General features: G+C 37.4%; 1 protein-coding gene across 1 annotated transcript in view; it reads right to left on the minus strand.

Moving 5' to 3' along the window:
* Positions 1-103: 103 nt before the first annotated feature.
* The window catches only part of LOC306831207 (uncharacterized protein), a gene marked incomplete at its 3' end in the record, with an annotated part of 13,579 nt that continues 294 nt past the window's right edge, over positions 104-13,388 (minus strand). The window contains exons 1-19 of the mRNA XM_079355160.1: positions 12,870-13,388; positions 11,075-11,229; positions 10,827-10,998; positions 10,554-10,680; positions 10,231-10,325; positions 9,825-10,039; positions 8,649-8,831; positions 8,413-8,548; positions 7,707-7,806; positions 4,929-5,351; positions 4,065-4,168; positions 3,832-3,986; positions 3,486-3,657; positions 2,965-3,091; positions 1,927-2,024; positions 1,584-1,798; positions 985-1,167; positions 612-747; positions 104-209 (exon numbers count right to left, since the gene is read on the minus strand). The exon at positions 12,870-13,388 is cut by the window's right edge and continues 294 nt beyond it. Coding sequence (XP_079211286.1) covers positions 104-209; positions 612-747; positions 985-1,167; positions 1,584-1,798; positions 1,927-2,024; positions 2,965-3,091; positions 3,486-3,657; positions 3,832-3,986; positions 4,065-4,168; positions 4,929-5,351; positions 7,707-7,806; positions 8,413-8,548; positions 8,649-8,831; positions 9,825-10,039; positions 10,231-10,325; positions 10,554-10,680; positions 10,827-10,998; positions 11,075-11,229; positions 12,870-13,388 — 3,421 coding nt within the window. The remainder of the gene's footprint in view (positions 210-611; positions 748-984; positions 1,168-1,583; positions 1,799-1,926; positions 2,025-2,964; positions 3,092-3,485; positions 3,658-3,831; positions 3,987-4,064; positions 4,169-4,928; positions 5,352-7,706; positions 7,807-8,412; positions 8,549-8,648; positions 8,832-9,824; positions 10,040-10,230; positions 10,326-10,553; positions 10,681-10,826; positions 10,999-11,074; positions 11,230-12,869) is intronic.

Consider the following 13,388-nt stretch of genomic DNA (forward strand, 5'->3'; position numbering starts at 1 on the left):
TAATGATGTTCATAATTTAAAATGCATCACACATAGAGCTGTTAGAGGCCTCCCCCCCCCCCCCCCCCCCCCCCCCCCACACACACAAAGGAAAATCAATCAGTCAATCAATGAACAACAACTTAGATTCTTTAGTCTTATGATCAGCAGTGCTTTCTTCTTTTTCAGCTTCTTCTTCTTCTTGTTCTTCTTCCTTCTTTCCTCGTCTCCTGTTTGAATGTTAAAAGGATATTTAGTGACACAGTAACAGCAGCTGCATCACAGATCAGAGATTAACTACAATAAGAACAGGGGTAAGAAAAGTAGACCATTATACATTAATAATTTTTCATGCTGCACTTCTATAAGAAGAGCCTTCAAAAGAATTACATACAAATTACAAAGAGCAGTTTTTCATCTGTCCTTTCTTAAAATCAAAGCAATCGTCAATCGTTTATCTGCACTTTTTTTTCTCTGTTGCACAGGAGGTATACAGAGAGCAAAGTTTGACTTGGAAGATACAGCTCCACCGCCATCCGCATTTTTTCTTGACTTTAGTCATATAGAAATGAAAGACTTAATATTTAATTTTGCAATTAGAAAAACATTGTTGACTGTGTGTATGAACTCACCTGAATATCTGCTGCATCTGTGATAAGGTCTCTGGTAAAGGTTTGTTAAAAGTCTCTGGAAGAAGGAGCGCTAAGACAGCACCAACAACTGCAACGCTTCCCATCAATATGTACGGGAGTGACTTGTAGTATTGACCTGCATCAACAAAGTCAAAGTAAATCTCCTCTTAGATTTACAAAAAACAACCAAAAGCTGTTGCAGCAATAGAAAACTTATTTTATCAAATTGTCTGAAGAAATGTTTCTCCATTGATAATTTTGTCAATGATTATGGATATATGGATGACTTTCTTTAGTTATTGTCTAATTAACTGTCTAAAACCTTTAGATATTAATTTTACTGTTGACAATATTTAAAACAATAAATCCATACCCAGATAAATGATGAAGGGGGAGATGATTGTTCCAACACGAGCTGCCATTGAACAACACCCCATTGCTGTATTTCTGATAAAAGTGGGGAAGTGCTCTGATGTGACAGCATATACGACACAAAATGCAGCGGTCATGCCAAATTTCCCCAACATCTCAAGAGACACGGATACAGCAGGAAGACCTGAGGAAACCATCAGAAACAGCACACACTGAGTGAGACAAATACCCCAAAGTTTACCAAAGGAATGTAAAACTTCCCCATATGAACTCTACCGTTTAAATGTTTATAATTTAGCTGTGTTTCTGGTTTGTCCCTTTGGCAAGCAAACTGAGTTGATCAGTCAGCCCACTAAATATTTCATATGAAATAAGAAAAGACATATAAGAAATATGAACGTATTTTAAGAGTGGGCAACATTTACAGTAATCAAGTGTCACAATGAGGATGGCAACTGTTTTTGTTTTTTTAAATAGTATAGTATGTAGTAATAAGTATCTAATGGATGGATTAACATAACATTCAATTATCACTAACTGCTAAAAATATCAAAAGGAAAACGTCTTTATTCTATTTGATTTAAAGAGTTTGAGACTTACCAATGGGGATGATATTAACACAGAGGATCATCACACCTCCAAGCAACAGTGTTGAAGACTGACAGAAGCGTCTGGGGCAAAACTTGAGCAACAGAAGAGCAAAAATATAAGCTGGCACTTCAGTCGTAGCAGACAGGAAGCAGTTTAAATAAGGGCTGCCGTGCAGGTTTGATGTATTGAGGGTTAAAGCGTAGTAACTGATGGTGATGATGAACCTGGAGAAACATTCAGAACAAGACATGATATACAAACAGTTACAAATTAATTAAAAAATAGACACAAAACAGAGATTTTAGTCAATTTGATGATGTGATGGATTGAGGTGTAAGGAAACTAGACCTACCACAGAAGTGAACACAGCAACGTCAGAGAAAACAAATTGCAGTTGCTTATAACTGATAAGTTGTTTGTCTTGCTTTTCATAGCCAGTACTTCATCGATCTGTAAAAATACAAGAAATGTTAAAACAATTCAGCCTGAAAAGTATAATTCTAGTCTTCTTTACGTTTGACTGCTGAACTGCTGAAACCCTCGTAAATGATTAAGGAGTATTGACAGAAATACTGTAAATGTCATCTGTAAGTCATTCATAAAAGCACGTTCAGTAGTCTGTGGGGTGTAAAAGTACAGGCTTATTTAAAATAAAGATCTTATTATCATATATGTTCTGCTGCAGGCGTTGACTTAAGACTGAGACTACAATAATAACATTAAATAGGATTTATTTTGCTACTAATGGTTCAAGATTGATTATAATAAATATGTTTTTTGAAGCAAGCACATTAAGGAAACATGCATGCACGTAGCATGTTGGCATCTCTGTCAACCGTGCAGCAGATTGTATGTCCTCCTCAAGTTTAGATTCTGGTGTGGAATAGAAGTAAGTGGTTTTAATACACCACATGGCCATTTGGTCTCTGCTCTGTTTGCCAGGTAAACAACGAACCAACAGGTCTTAAGACAACTGATTCCATGCTATGAAGCTGGAAAAAAAGTGTTTTACTATGATGACAATTTGGTCAAAACTGTGTTTTGGTTCAAGAAGATTGTGAATAGTTTTAACTTTAAATACTTTGACTATTGAATATTACTTTTTTTGCTCGTCTCACATTTGGTTAGGAGTTAAGGTCCTGTTTATTTTATAGTATTAGGATGCATACAGTATATATACTGTTGGTTTTAAAGTGCAGTAAAGCTGCTCTGCTGGCCTTCCATGGGTGATGCATAGTTGTCTTGGTTTCCACTTGTCCAATTACAACACAAATTTTCTTTCTGAAGTTTGTTATAACAAGCTTTTGAACCTCTGGCCTTTTCACCTGTGCTCTAAGATGGGCGGTACTTGTGGTTCATCTTTATGACATGTCAATCATAAAACTGATACCTCAGCTGCTGTAAAGATGGTCTGTGGGGCCTCTATGTTATTAATCTTGGCAGCGTCCCTCAGTATTGCCTCAGCCTCTTTCACTCTTCCCTGATAAAAGAGCCAGCGAGGAGACTCTGGGACAATCCTGGACAATAAAAACACAATAACAGAAAACAATGACAATAATGACTCTCAGAAAAATGAGAATATATGCGCAAATCCAAACCAGTTGGCGATGCTTAAAGAGCCTATAGACAACCACATACAAAGTTCCCTTTAAGGGACTGGAAAACAATATGTATTTAGATAATAGCTTGTGCACCTTCATATTAACCTAAAACTCTCTCCAGAAATAGCCCAGTTTAATAATCTATCTACCATGTGCCATGTGGAGGTGGGGGGTGTAAGTGAGTATTTGAAGTGGTTTGTTTCCCTCATAGCATGAACTGATAAAACTCCCACCAAGCAACATCAATAAATGGTCACAATTGTGTTAGGTTCAATGGGTAAATTACAGTACATGATTTTAATATTCTTACCACCAAAGTGGGAGGTAGATGAGAGAAGAAGCAGCCATGGGAATCAGCAGCATTCGCCAATCACGGAGGAAGTAAGCTGCAGCTGGGCTTGCCATGTACCCCAAAGCAGAGCCCATAAAAACCCCAAGAGAGCAGAAGAACACTCTGGCTTTTGGGCTTAGAATTTCTGTACCTGGATGAGTGACATATGAAAAAAATATAAATAAAAGTTGAGGCTGTTGAGTAAAAGTTTTGTAGTCAAACTAATGTTCATTTGTGTTTTACCAAAAAACTCCAACAGGCCATGATGACATACAAAGATATCAAGATATCAAAGAATGCTTGATATCCTCACTGGAAAACATACCCAGTACAAATGCAATAACAACATTGGAGTATCCTCCCCCACCAACGAAGAAGAAAATAAGAGTGAAGATCTCCCAGCTTGGTGAGAATATTTGCGCTGTTATTGAAAGAGTCTGTATAGCCATCATGAGAAAGAGTGTGGGTCTCCTTCCAAACCTGTGAAAGAAAGACATTACATGATTTTCACAAACGGACTGTTAAATGTTTCAGAGACTGCCGTTAGCGTTATACTACCTGTCAGACATCTGGCCTGATAAAAACGCTCCCACTAGTACACCAACATAATGGATAGAGGTAGCCAGTGGAGTTTTGTAGCTATTGTCACACACCAAGTCCCACTGCAAATGGAGACATATTACTTAGATATCAGCATGCAACAGTAGCAATATGGAACATCTTTTAGTAGCACCATAATCTTCCTAAATGTACATGTAGTATCACTGCCACAATGTTTATCTCACCTATATTTCACCAGGTAAACTCCAACTGAGAATTAGAATCTCTTTTATAAGAGCATCCTGGCCAAGTCAAGCAGCAGAACAATTTACTGGGTTTTAAACATAAGTTACTCTTTATTTGATTGTTCTCCTAAAACAAGAAGGTTATAAAACAGCAGAGACTAGCTCCATGGTACAACTCAGAAACGTGTATGCTGAAACAAAGCTGCGTGAGTAAATTTGAAAGAATGTGGCACTCCACCTGTATTTGAAACTAGTCTTCAAAGCCTATCTTGATTTAATAACCCAAGTTAACTACAGGCCTACATTATCTAACCTTCCTTTTACCACAAAGGTCCCGGAGCAAGTGTTAGTTTATCAGTTATATGACTTTCTCCATGACAACAGTTTATTTGAGGATTTTCAGTCTGGATTTAGAGTCCATTATAGCACTGAAACTGCACAAATAAAGTCACAAATGATCTACTTCTGTGGACTTCTCTCTGTGCTCATCCTGTTAGATCTTAGTGCCGCAATTGACACAACTGACCATTGCATCCTTTTACAGAGATGAGAACAATAAATTAGAATTACATGGACTACTTTAAATTTCAAATTTTCATTTATAAAACATGTAAATGGAAGTAAATTGATGACTCACCTCTGTGACAATGGTTGACTGGTAGATTTCTTTGCTGTAAGTCCAACCATCCAGACAACTCTCTAAAGGAATATTACTCACATTTACATCCACATTTGGGATGATACCTTTTTGAGAGTAGTTACTGACAAAATCCAAGTTGAGCCTTGAGCAGGAGCTTGGATTTTCAACGCCATTGACAGTTTCCATAGGGATCGTCACATTTCTCCACATGTCATTGATATTGTTGTTTTCAGGGATAAAGCACTCGTGAGGAGGAGTGCCACCTATAAATATTATAATGGTACCAACAAATCCATTTGGGAGGATGCTGATGGCCAGTGCGAAAAAAATCCTTTGTTGAAAGGTTCCCCAAGACCCAAGGAATGATGTGATACTGTCATAGTCCCTGATCTTTAAGCTGCCCATTATCTTGCCAAAACCCTTGATATTATAACAAATTAAAAAAGGAAAAAAACACATCTACAAGGCACAAGAGTAAATTTTGACTACTGCTCTGTGAATGTTACCGTATATATATATGCCAGCTTCACCGGATGTCAGAGGTTACATACATGCAATAGGCTACTCTTAGAAAACGTTACACCCCACTCAAGTTATGCAAAAAGTAGCAATTGTCTTCAGGCGAAGAGAGGGTGGGGACTTAAACCCCCTTAAACTGTCTATACGCTAATGTATAGTGGGGGAAGCCGACCAGTCAGAGACGAAGAGCCACATTTTTGACAATTACTTCGCAGAGCCACATTATACACACAGGCACACATGCTCTTTGCTCTTGATCCTTGCGCTCGTCCTCCTTCAAGTTCCTCTCTATTTATCTGTCACACAGATTTCAAATCTAAAAATTAACAATATCCTTGACACATACACACACACACACACACACACACAGAATTATTTGAAACCATATTTTAAAGGAACACTGTTTTTGCAGTTTGAAAACATTGTTGATAGGTACAAAGGTAAGCTTGCAACTTTTCAAACTTTTCCTTTTTCCACCATCTCATTGTGGTTAAATGACAGGTGTAGTGTTATTTTACCTTGGTTCAGTTGCTGCTCTGATGCGTTTTGTCTTCAACGGATCCGCATAATCCAAAATGTTTGAGTAAGGCAAATTAAAGAGAGTTATATGCTCCTCAGCACTTTGGTTAAAGCTCGAGCAGTTTAGCAACCATGATGCAGAGAGCAGGTAACCTGGTGTTTAAAACTTGAGACAGAAGCGGGGGCCCAGCAAAGGTCTGTCAATGGGTTGGAATTAATGGCCTTGCAACAGGCCACAGTACCCCTCTGGTGGTCTTTGCTGCTGAAGTTGAGAACCCCCCTTGGCAGTGTGGAGGGGGCCCTTTCTGCTCTGATATTACATGGTGTGTCTTTATTGCAGCAAAACACTCAAAAAATAAATAAATACAATTTTGAACAATAACTAAAATGTATGTTCAATTTGGCTCAAAGTGGGCCCTTGAGACAGCAGGGGTCCTGGAGCGGTCGCACCATCTGCCCCCACGCTCGCACCACTACAGAGTGTGTTTCAATAACATAGATAAGGAAACAATTCAAGGTATACTTGGGCATGGAGTGAATCATTTTCAAACTGAGGTACAACAGTAATGTGAAGACAGGTTGTTTGCAGATAAAGCAGCAAGGATGGTGTAGTTTCTTAATGTAAATTTACAGGATCTTACATTGTGTTGCATGTATAATACACTACAATGGTACTCAAGGTCATTTGTTTTCAATGAATCCTGAGACAAATGTCTAAGGTCTTGATGAACAGGAGCCCATAAGGGATTTACAACAAGAGCTAAAAATAGCTTCTGCATACAGAGTTTTGAACCATTAAATCTGTTTACATGCTTTAAAAAGTGGAATAAATTGCATGAAAACATTTTAAATAATACAAAAACTTCATGAGGTTCTGTCTCAGTTCAAAGTAAAATTACATCTTTTTTTATAATTATTATTATTTTTTTAAATTCTAATAAATTCTTTCATTCTGAGACCATGTTGATGTCAAATTTGGACTTTTATGAGCCAGTCTGATTTCCTGATTAAAATGATGTATGGCACTTGATGTTACCTTTCAGAAAAGGTTTTAAAAAACAGAATAAATGCAGAAGAGTCAAGAGTACATCACCGGGGTTACCAAGTGGACACCTCCCTCCACCATGGTTTTTTCTAGTTAAGCCAAGTACATCTCGGGGAGGCTTTACTAATACTGTAGCTTCAGAACTTTTCTCTCAGAAACTATTGAGACACAGAGCACATGCCAATGGTTTTCTTTTATAGAGTGATACTTGTCATATGCAATCAACATTTAACACTATGTGAGTTACCAACTCTTGAACACCAACAGTAATTTCAGGGCTGGTCTTTTTTATATGAAACCTCATGTTGAATCTTAATTTGTTCAAAAAATGTAATATAAGATACAAAAAAACAAAAACAAAAAAACAAAAAACAAACAAACAAACAAAAAGTTCAACATTTAAAAGAAAACGAAAGAAATACAAGTTTAGTTTGACTTCACTTTATTTGAAACAGTTTTCTTAACATTTTTAAAGAAACATTCTGTAAGTAGCAACCATGAACTGAGTACAAAAATAGATGTTTTAAAAATGTTAAAAAAAAAACATAAACAAAAAAACCATACATACTTTGGCAGCAGGCTTTTGGAACCAGCTGTGTATGTTTGGATTTTACTTTCAGATTTGTGATTATTAAGTTCAAGCAAGATGAATGTTCCTTCTTTTTTATTTCTTTGATGATTCTGAACTATGCAGTAAGAAATTGCACATCAGATTTTGCCTCATGATGTATGTTGAGGTTGTCACTTCCTCCATTTTCCAGATATTTCTTCTTTTTTGGTCGATTGCACAATCTGTCGTCCAAAGAAAAAAACAACGCGGATAAGCATCAAGGAAGCTACTGGTACAACATTTGTGTCTGATATTTTTTTGCGAATATATTAATATATTTTATTCCTCAATTTTACTGTGTGTTGGCTTTTATTTTGTTTACATGATTAAAAGATGCATGTAAGGTGCTGGTTGCCGACTGGTTAAATATGCTCCCCATTTACAGAGGCTGTAGTCCTCAGAGAGAATGGCCCAGGTTTAAATCCAACCTGTGGCTCCCTTCCTGCAAGTCATTTCTATCTTTCTCCCTCTCCCTGGTTTCTGACTATATCCCTTATCTGTCCCTCCAACACAATCCCCCAAATAATCTAAAAACACACAAACAAAAAAACTGTTATGCATATTTTTCCTTTTTGAATTTTGACTCCTAGAAGGAAGCAATAAGAAAATGTTTACAAATTTCCAAGGAGAATTTACGGTAGTCATTTCTGTTGGTGGAGAACTGAAAGGAAAATCTTGCTCATCCTTGCTGTTACATGTGACTGAGTAAAAGCTATTTAGCATGTTGTAAAACATTGGTTTTTATGGCTCATTCTAAATAAGTGTGTACTACAGACACGAGGACCTACCCTTGACATTCTTGCATCTGCTCCACTGTTTCTGGAAGATCTATACTTAGGGTCTCCGGAAGGAAGAAATTCACCACGGAGGAGGCTATTGTGAGACTTCCCATGAGAATATATGGCAGAACCTTATTATAAGTACCTGAACAGAAAAGTGGTTAAAATGCATTTGTAAATGTCACTGATATGAATCTATACAGAAAGCTGTTACTATATAAACTGATATGATAACATTTAAATACCTAAATAGATGACATATGGAGCTGTGATACTGCCAATGCGTGCAGCCGAGGAGCACATTCCCATTCCGACATTCCTGAGAACAGTGGGATAAATCTCTGCCGTGTAAATGTAGACGATGCTGAAAGCCATGGTGAAGCCAAACTTCCCGGTCATTTCCAAAGCCAGAGCTATATACTGAAGGGCTGAGAGGGAGAATTAAATTATTAAAACTTCATGAAGAAAAATCTACAAAATAAGCAGTCTTGGTGAAATAAAAGTGAAACAGGCAGACTGAGGTAGCGAAAAATTAACTTGAAATAATACTTGTAGTCCCACTTAGGCAGAGCAAGAGGTAAAACTCTCAGGTTTGAAAAGAACGAATATAACAGTCTTAGGGGAATACAATAAATTTGAGTATATGACATTTTTTAAATTTTGAATTTAAAACTCAATATAATGTTTTCTGTGACCAATGTTTTCTCATACTGACAACTACACTGTTTCTTTATACAAACCCTTGTAAACCCATTCTGAAAAACTGTGGCCTATAGCTATTTGGAAAACATGTTGGATGCTGTTTGGGTGAAAGAGTGGGGATGTGTGAAATTACATGGCAGTGTTTGAGTGTTGTGTCATCTGGTGAAAACTCAGGTTATATATTAATTCTATACTGTACATCACTAGATTACACTGCATGTGCTTTAAAAGTAAAGTTTTTTTCAGGTTAATATTATCGTGCATTGCCAGTATTGACTTGGACAATCATTTCATTAAAAAGTATTTTTATGTTGTCAAAAAGCTGCATTCACATTAATACAGTGTGATACACCATACCCTGAATGACTAAACGATATCTGACAATCAGTAGCAGAAACTTACATAAGTGATGAAACTGTTACAAAAAAACTTTGTATAACTTACCTTTTCTCAGTTGCACAACCTCTTATACAACGCCTGCTTTTTAAAACACTTTGAGACAGGCTCAGGCTTTACATCATACCATAGGTTTAACATACAGTAATAGCTTACGAAACACTCAGCCATTTGGACAAAGAGTCATAAGGATATGTCATCTTAAATTAGTTTCATCGGAGGACTTAGTGCTTGAGAAATGTGCCTAAGAATGTATGTATTTTGTCAAATTGAACGTGTGATGATTCTGTAAATTTACAATCAAACACATAAAGAAGTCTTACAATCAGGGATGAACTGAATGAGAAGAAGAACTCCTCCTCCAATGATGAGGAATGAGGACAGAAGTGCTCTTCTTGGACATTTTCTGAGCAGCAAAGTAGAAACCACATAGGCAGGAACCTCAGCAGCAGCTGACAGAAAACAGTTCATGAAGGGGTCGCCGCTCAGGTTCGAGGTGTTTAGGGATAATCCAAAATACCCAATGTTTATGGCCATCCTGAGAAGAAACAAAAAAGAAAACTACAATTGAAGGGACTTTGAATTACATGAATGCACTTTTAAAAGTATTTACTAGTGCTTTCTCAATCAAACTACATATGAACAGATTTCAGATTCAGCATTTATCCAACAAGCGTGACTTATAAGCTTTATAAAATGTTAGAATAGGAAGGGGAAAAAAACACTTACCACAACAACAGACACATCAATGTGATGCATCTGATGTTTCTGGATTTCAAAATATCAAACATGGTGTATGTTTTGATCGGAGGCCTCTCCTGGACCTAAAACCAATGAAAACAAGAGAATTGATTCAGTTTTGCTTCTTGCACACAGACTGCTAAGATGTTTTATAAGCAGACTGAAATAAGGCTTTGGCAAAAAGAGTTACATTTTACGATTCTGTTTTTAGCACAGCACTGTTCTCCACGATGTAACGACTTGTTTTCAAAAACAGAACAAGAATGAGTATTCACATGTCACACATGATGTTAGTAAAAAATAAAAATCACCTCAAACTGTTTGAAAATAACTGGTGGAGCCTGAACTTTATTTTTCCTTGCAGCATCTCTCACTATGGCCTCAGCTTCCTCCACTCGACCCTGAGTGATCAGCCAGCGAGGAGACTCCGGGATAAACCTGCTCAACCATTTTAAGTGAGCATGAAACATTTATTAAACAGGTTATTCATGTTGTCATCCTTTCTGTTGAACATTTTATTTAAAGTATTGCCACATTTGTAATCAAACGCAGAAGTTTAATAAGTATAAATGAGCAGGACGTACCACCACAGTGGGATGTAGACCACAGAAGTTGTGGCCAAAACTGCCAAAAGAGTCCTCCACTCTCTGATGCCATATGCAATCCAGGGTAGTGTCATGTAACCAATGCAATAGAAAAGAAAGGCCCCGAGGGTGGTGAAGATCACTCGCATAGTTTTACTTAACACCTCCGTTCCTGTAAAAGAAGAGATTTGTATGATGAATACAGTGGGGGGAAACACATATGATGAGAAGTAATTAACATTCCATACCAAGTACAAATGCCGAGATATAGAGGGATATCTGTGAGGCTCCAACAAAGAGGAACATGATACAGAACATCCTCCATGATTGAGAGAAAGACTGGAGGATGACCGAGACACACTGAGCTGCAAGGGATATGAAGACGACCTTCTTCCTCCCAAACCTGAATGCAAAAGAATCACACGTTGTTTTTGTTGTTAAAGATTCAAAGGGACAGCAACAGATCAGTCGAGTAATAAACTGAATGTATTGAGAACAAGAGTGGTGACAGTTAATGACAGATATTCATACAATCAGTTATTAACAATAAATTACATTATCATACATTATATTATAGGGATTTTTCTCGTTTATTTTGTTATTGTTATTATGTTGTTTGTATTGGTGTTGTTTTAGTTATCGTGATTGTCTGTCGTTAATGTTTATTTTTGTCCTTATGGTTTTGTATGGGTTATTAAAGTTGACTTTGTGGCCAATATTATTTGCCGTAGTTGTATACATAAGTGGGGGCCTATTTGAATAGTGTGAGTTTAACATTCCTGCACTGCTGATGATGGTATTTTGGATTTAAATAGGCTCAAGCGCACAAGTTGAGAGTCAGCACTTTTCCCAAGTAGTCATTGGTTTCATATTTAATCCTGTGGGTTGGCTGTGCACAGCGAAAGCAGTAACTTTCTCCAAGGAAACCTGTTTGTATTGCATGTGGCAACATGTCAAATCTGAGACAAGAACCTGGCAGCTGCATGTTACCTTGTTTTACTGGCTTAACTTTTGCAACAAGAGTTGGTCAACAGCAAACCAAAGTAAAGGAAATACTGATTACATAATTTTGATCAGGTACAACTATTATTTACTATAATTCACATTATCCACAGTTAATAGTTCAAGGTTTGTGGCTAGCGTTTAAATATATGTTGAAGCTTAATTCTTAATGTGGTAAAGTTTACCTCAGCTGAACATAAAACCATGAGCCTCCTTCTCATCTATCCAGCATGTACATCAAACAATTTGCTTAAACCATGATAAATAATGTCATCTATTAACGTCCTTTCTCGTTAACAGCTTTAAAATCGTTCTAGTGACACAATGATCAAAAGGCCCTAAAACCTCTCATCCCGTCTTCTCCACTCAGTTTTCACAGCTGCAAAACAGCTGAACAGTGAACAGACCGCTGCGACCTGAACCCCCTGCTCCTAAACAATGTGAAGTTCAAATGTCTGTCAGACACAGACATGGACTAGAAGTGACATTAAGTCCTTATACTGTCTTTCAGAACAACAACAAACTACAGCAAACACCTAATCTTGTGCAGCTGTCCTGACAGAGGATTGCATAAGACATAACGCTAATTTACATGTGGTTTAAATGGGCACTAAGCACAACCCATGATCCAAGTCAATACTGATATGAAATGCAATGTTGTTACTAAAACTTACAGTGATTGTTGATGAATGATGAAGTAAAACCCATTTGTCACATCAAGGCAACCTGACCAGTTGTACTACTACTCTTTCACAATCTCAAGAAAATGAAATCCTCTCTTGGAGGTCACCGAGTTGAACAGTAGATGGAGCTATTTTCATAATATTACACATCAGGGCCTAAGTCTCCTTTGACACTACAGTGTTTAATCCTTACCTGATTTGTACGATTTAAAAGCAGACTTTTGGCAAATGCAACAGAAAGTAGAAACTCAAAGTAACACAACTACCATTTCTCTAAGTCTTAAAACTTTGAAAGTACATTCAAGGTTTTTGTTTTTGGACTTTATGGGTCTTTTATTGAGGAGTAAGAATGAAATACCTGTCAGAAAGCTGGCCTGAGATCAGGGATCCAAGAAGGTATCCTACAAAGAGCGTTGAGGATGCAAATGGAACTTTCCACTGGTTGTCACATACAAGGTCCCACTGTGGAAAGTTAAAGCACACATTTAAAAGGATCACAAAGGGGCAGATTTCCCAAAAATGCCAAAGAAAACACACATGCACACTTATATTGACCTCAGTGACTATGTTGGAGTGGTAGATCTCTTTACTGTAGCTCCATCCATTCAAACATCTCTCCTGCTCCAGATTTGTGAGGTTGACATCCCTCCCAGGAATGTATCCTTCAGCTGAGAGATTCCTTACTACATCCAACTTATATCTGCTGCACTGGCTCTGAACTTCCTCACCATCCACCTTCGTAAAGGGAATGATGGCCTTTTCCCACTCCTCTGTCAAGTTAACGTCCGGAACAAAACAGTGATGTTTCGGAGCTGCCCCAACAAACACAATGTAAAGTCCATTGAATCCAGTTGACACAAAAACTGTGTTCAGGAGA

Source organism: Symphodus melops (genome assembly GCF_947650265.1).
Source record: "Symphodus melops genome assembly, chromosome: 11".
In the NCBI taxonomy this organism is placed as follows: domain Eukaryota; kingdom Metazoa; phylum Chordata; class Actinopteri; order Labriformes; family Labridae; genus Symphodus; species Symphodus melops.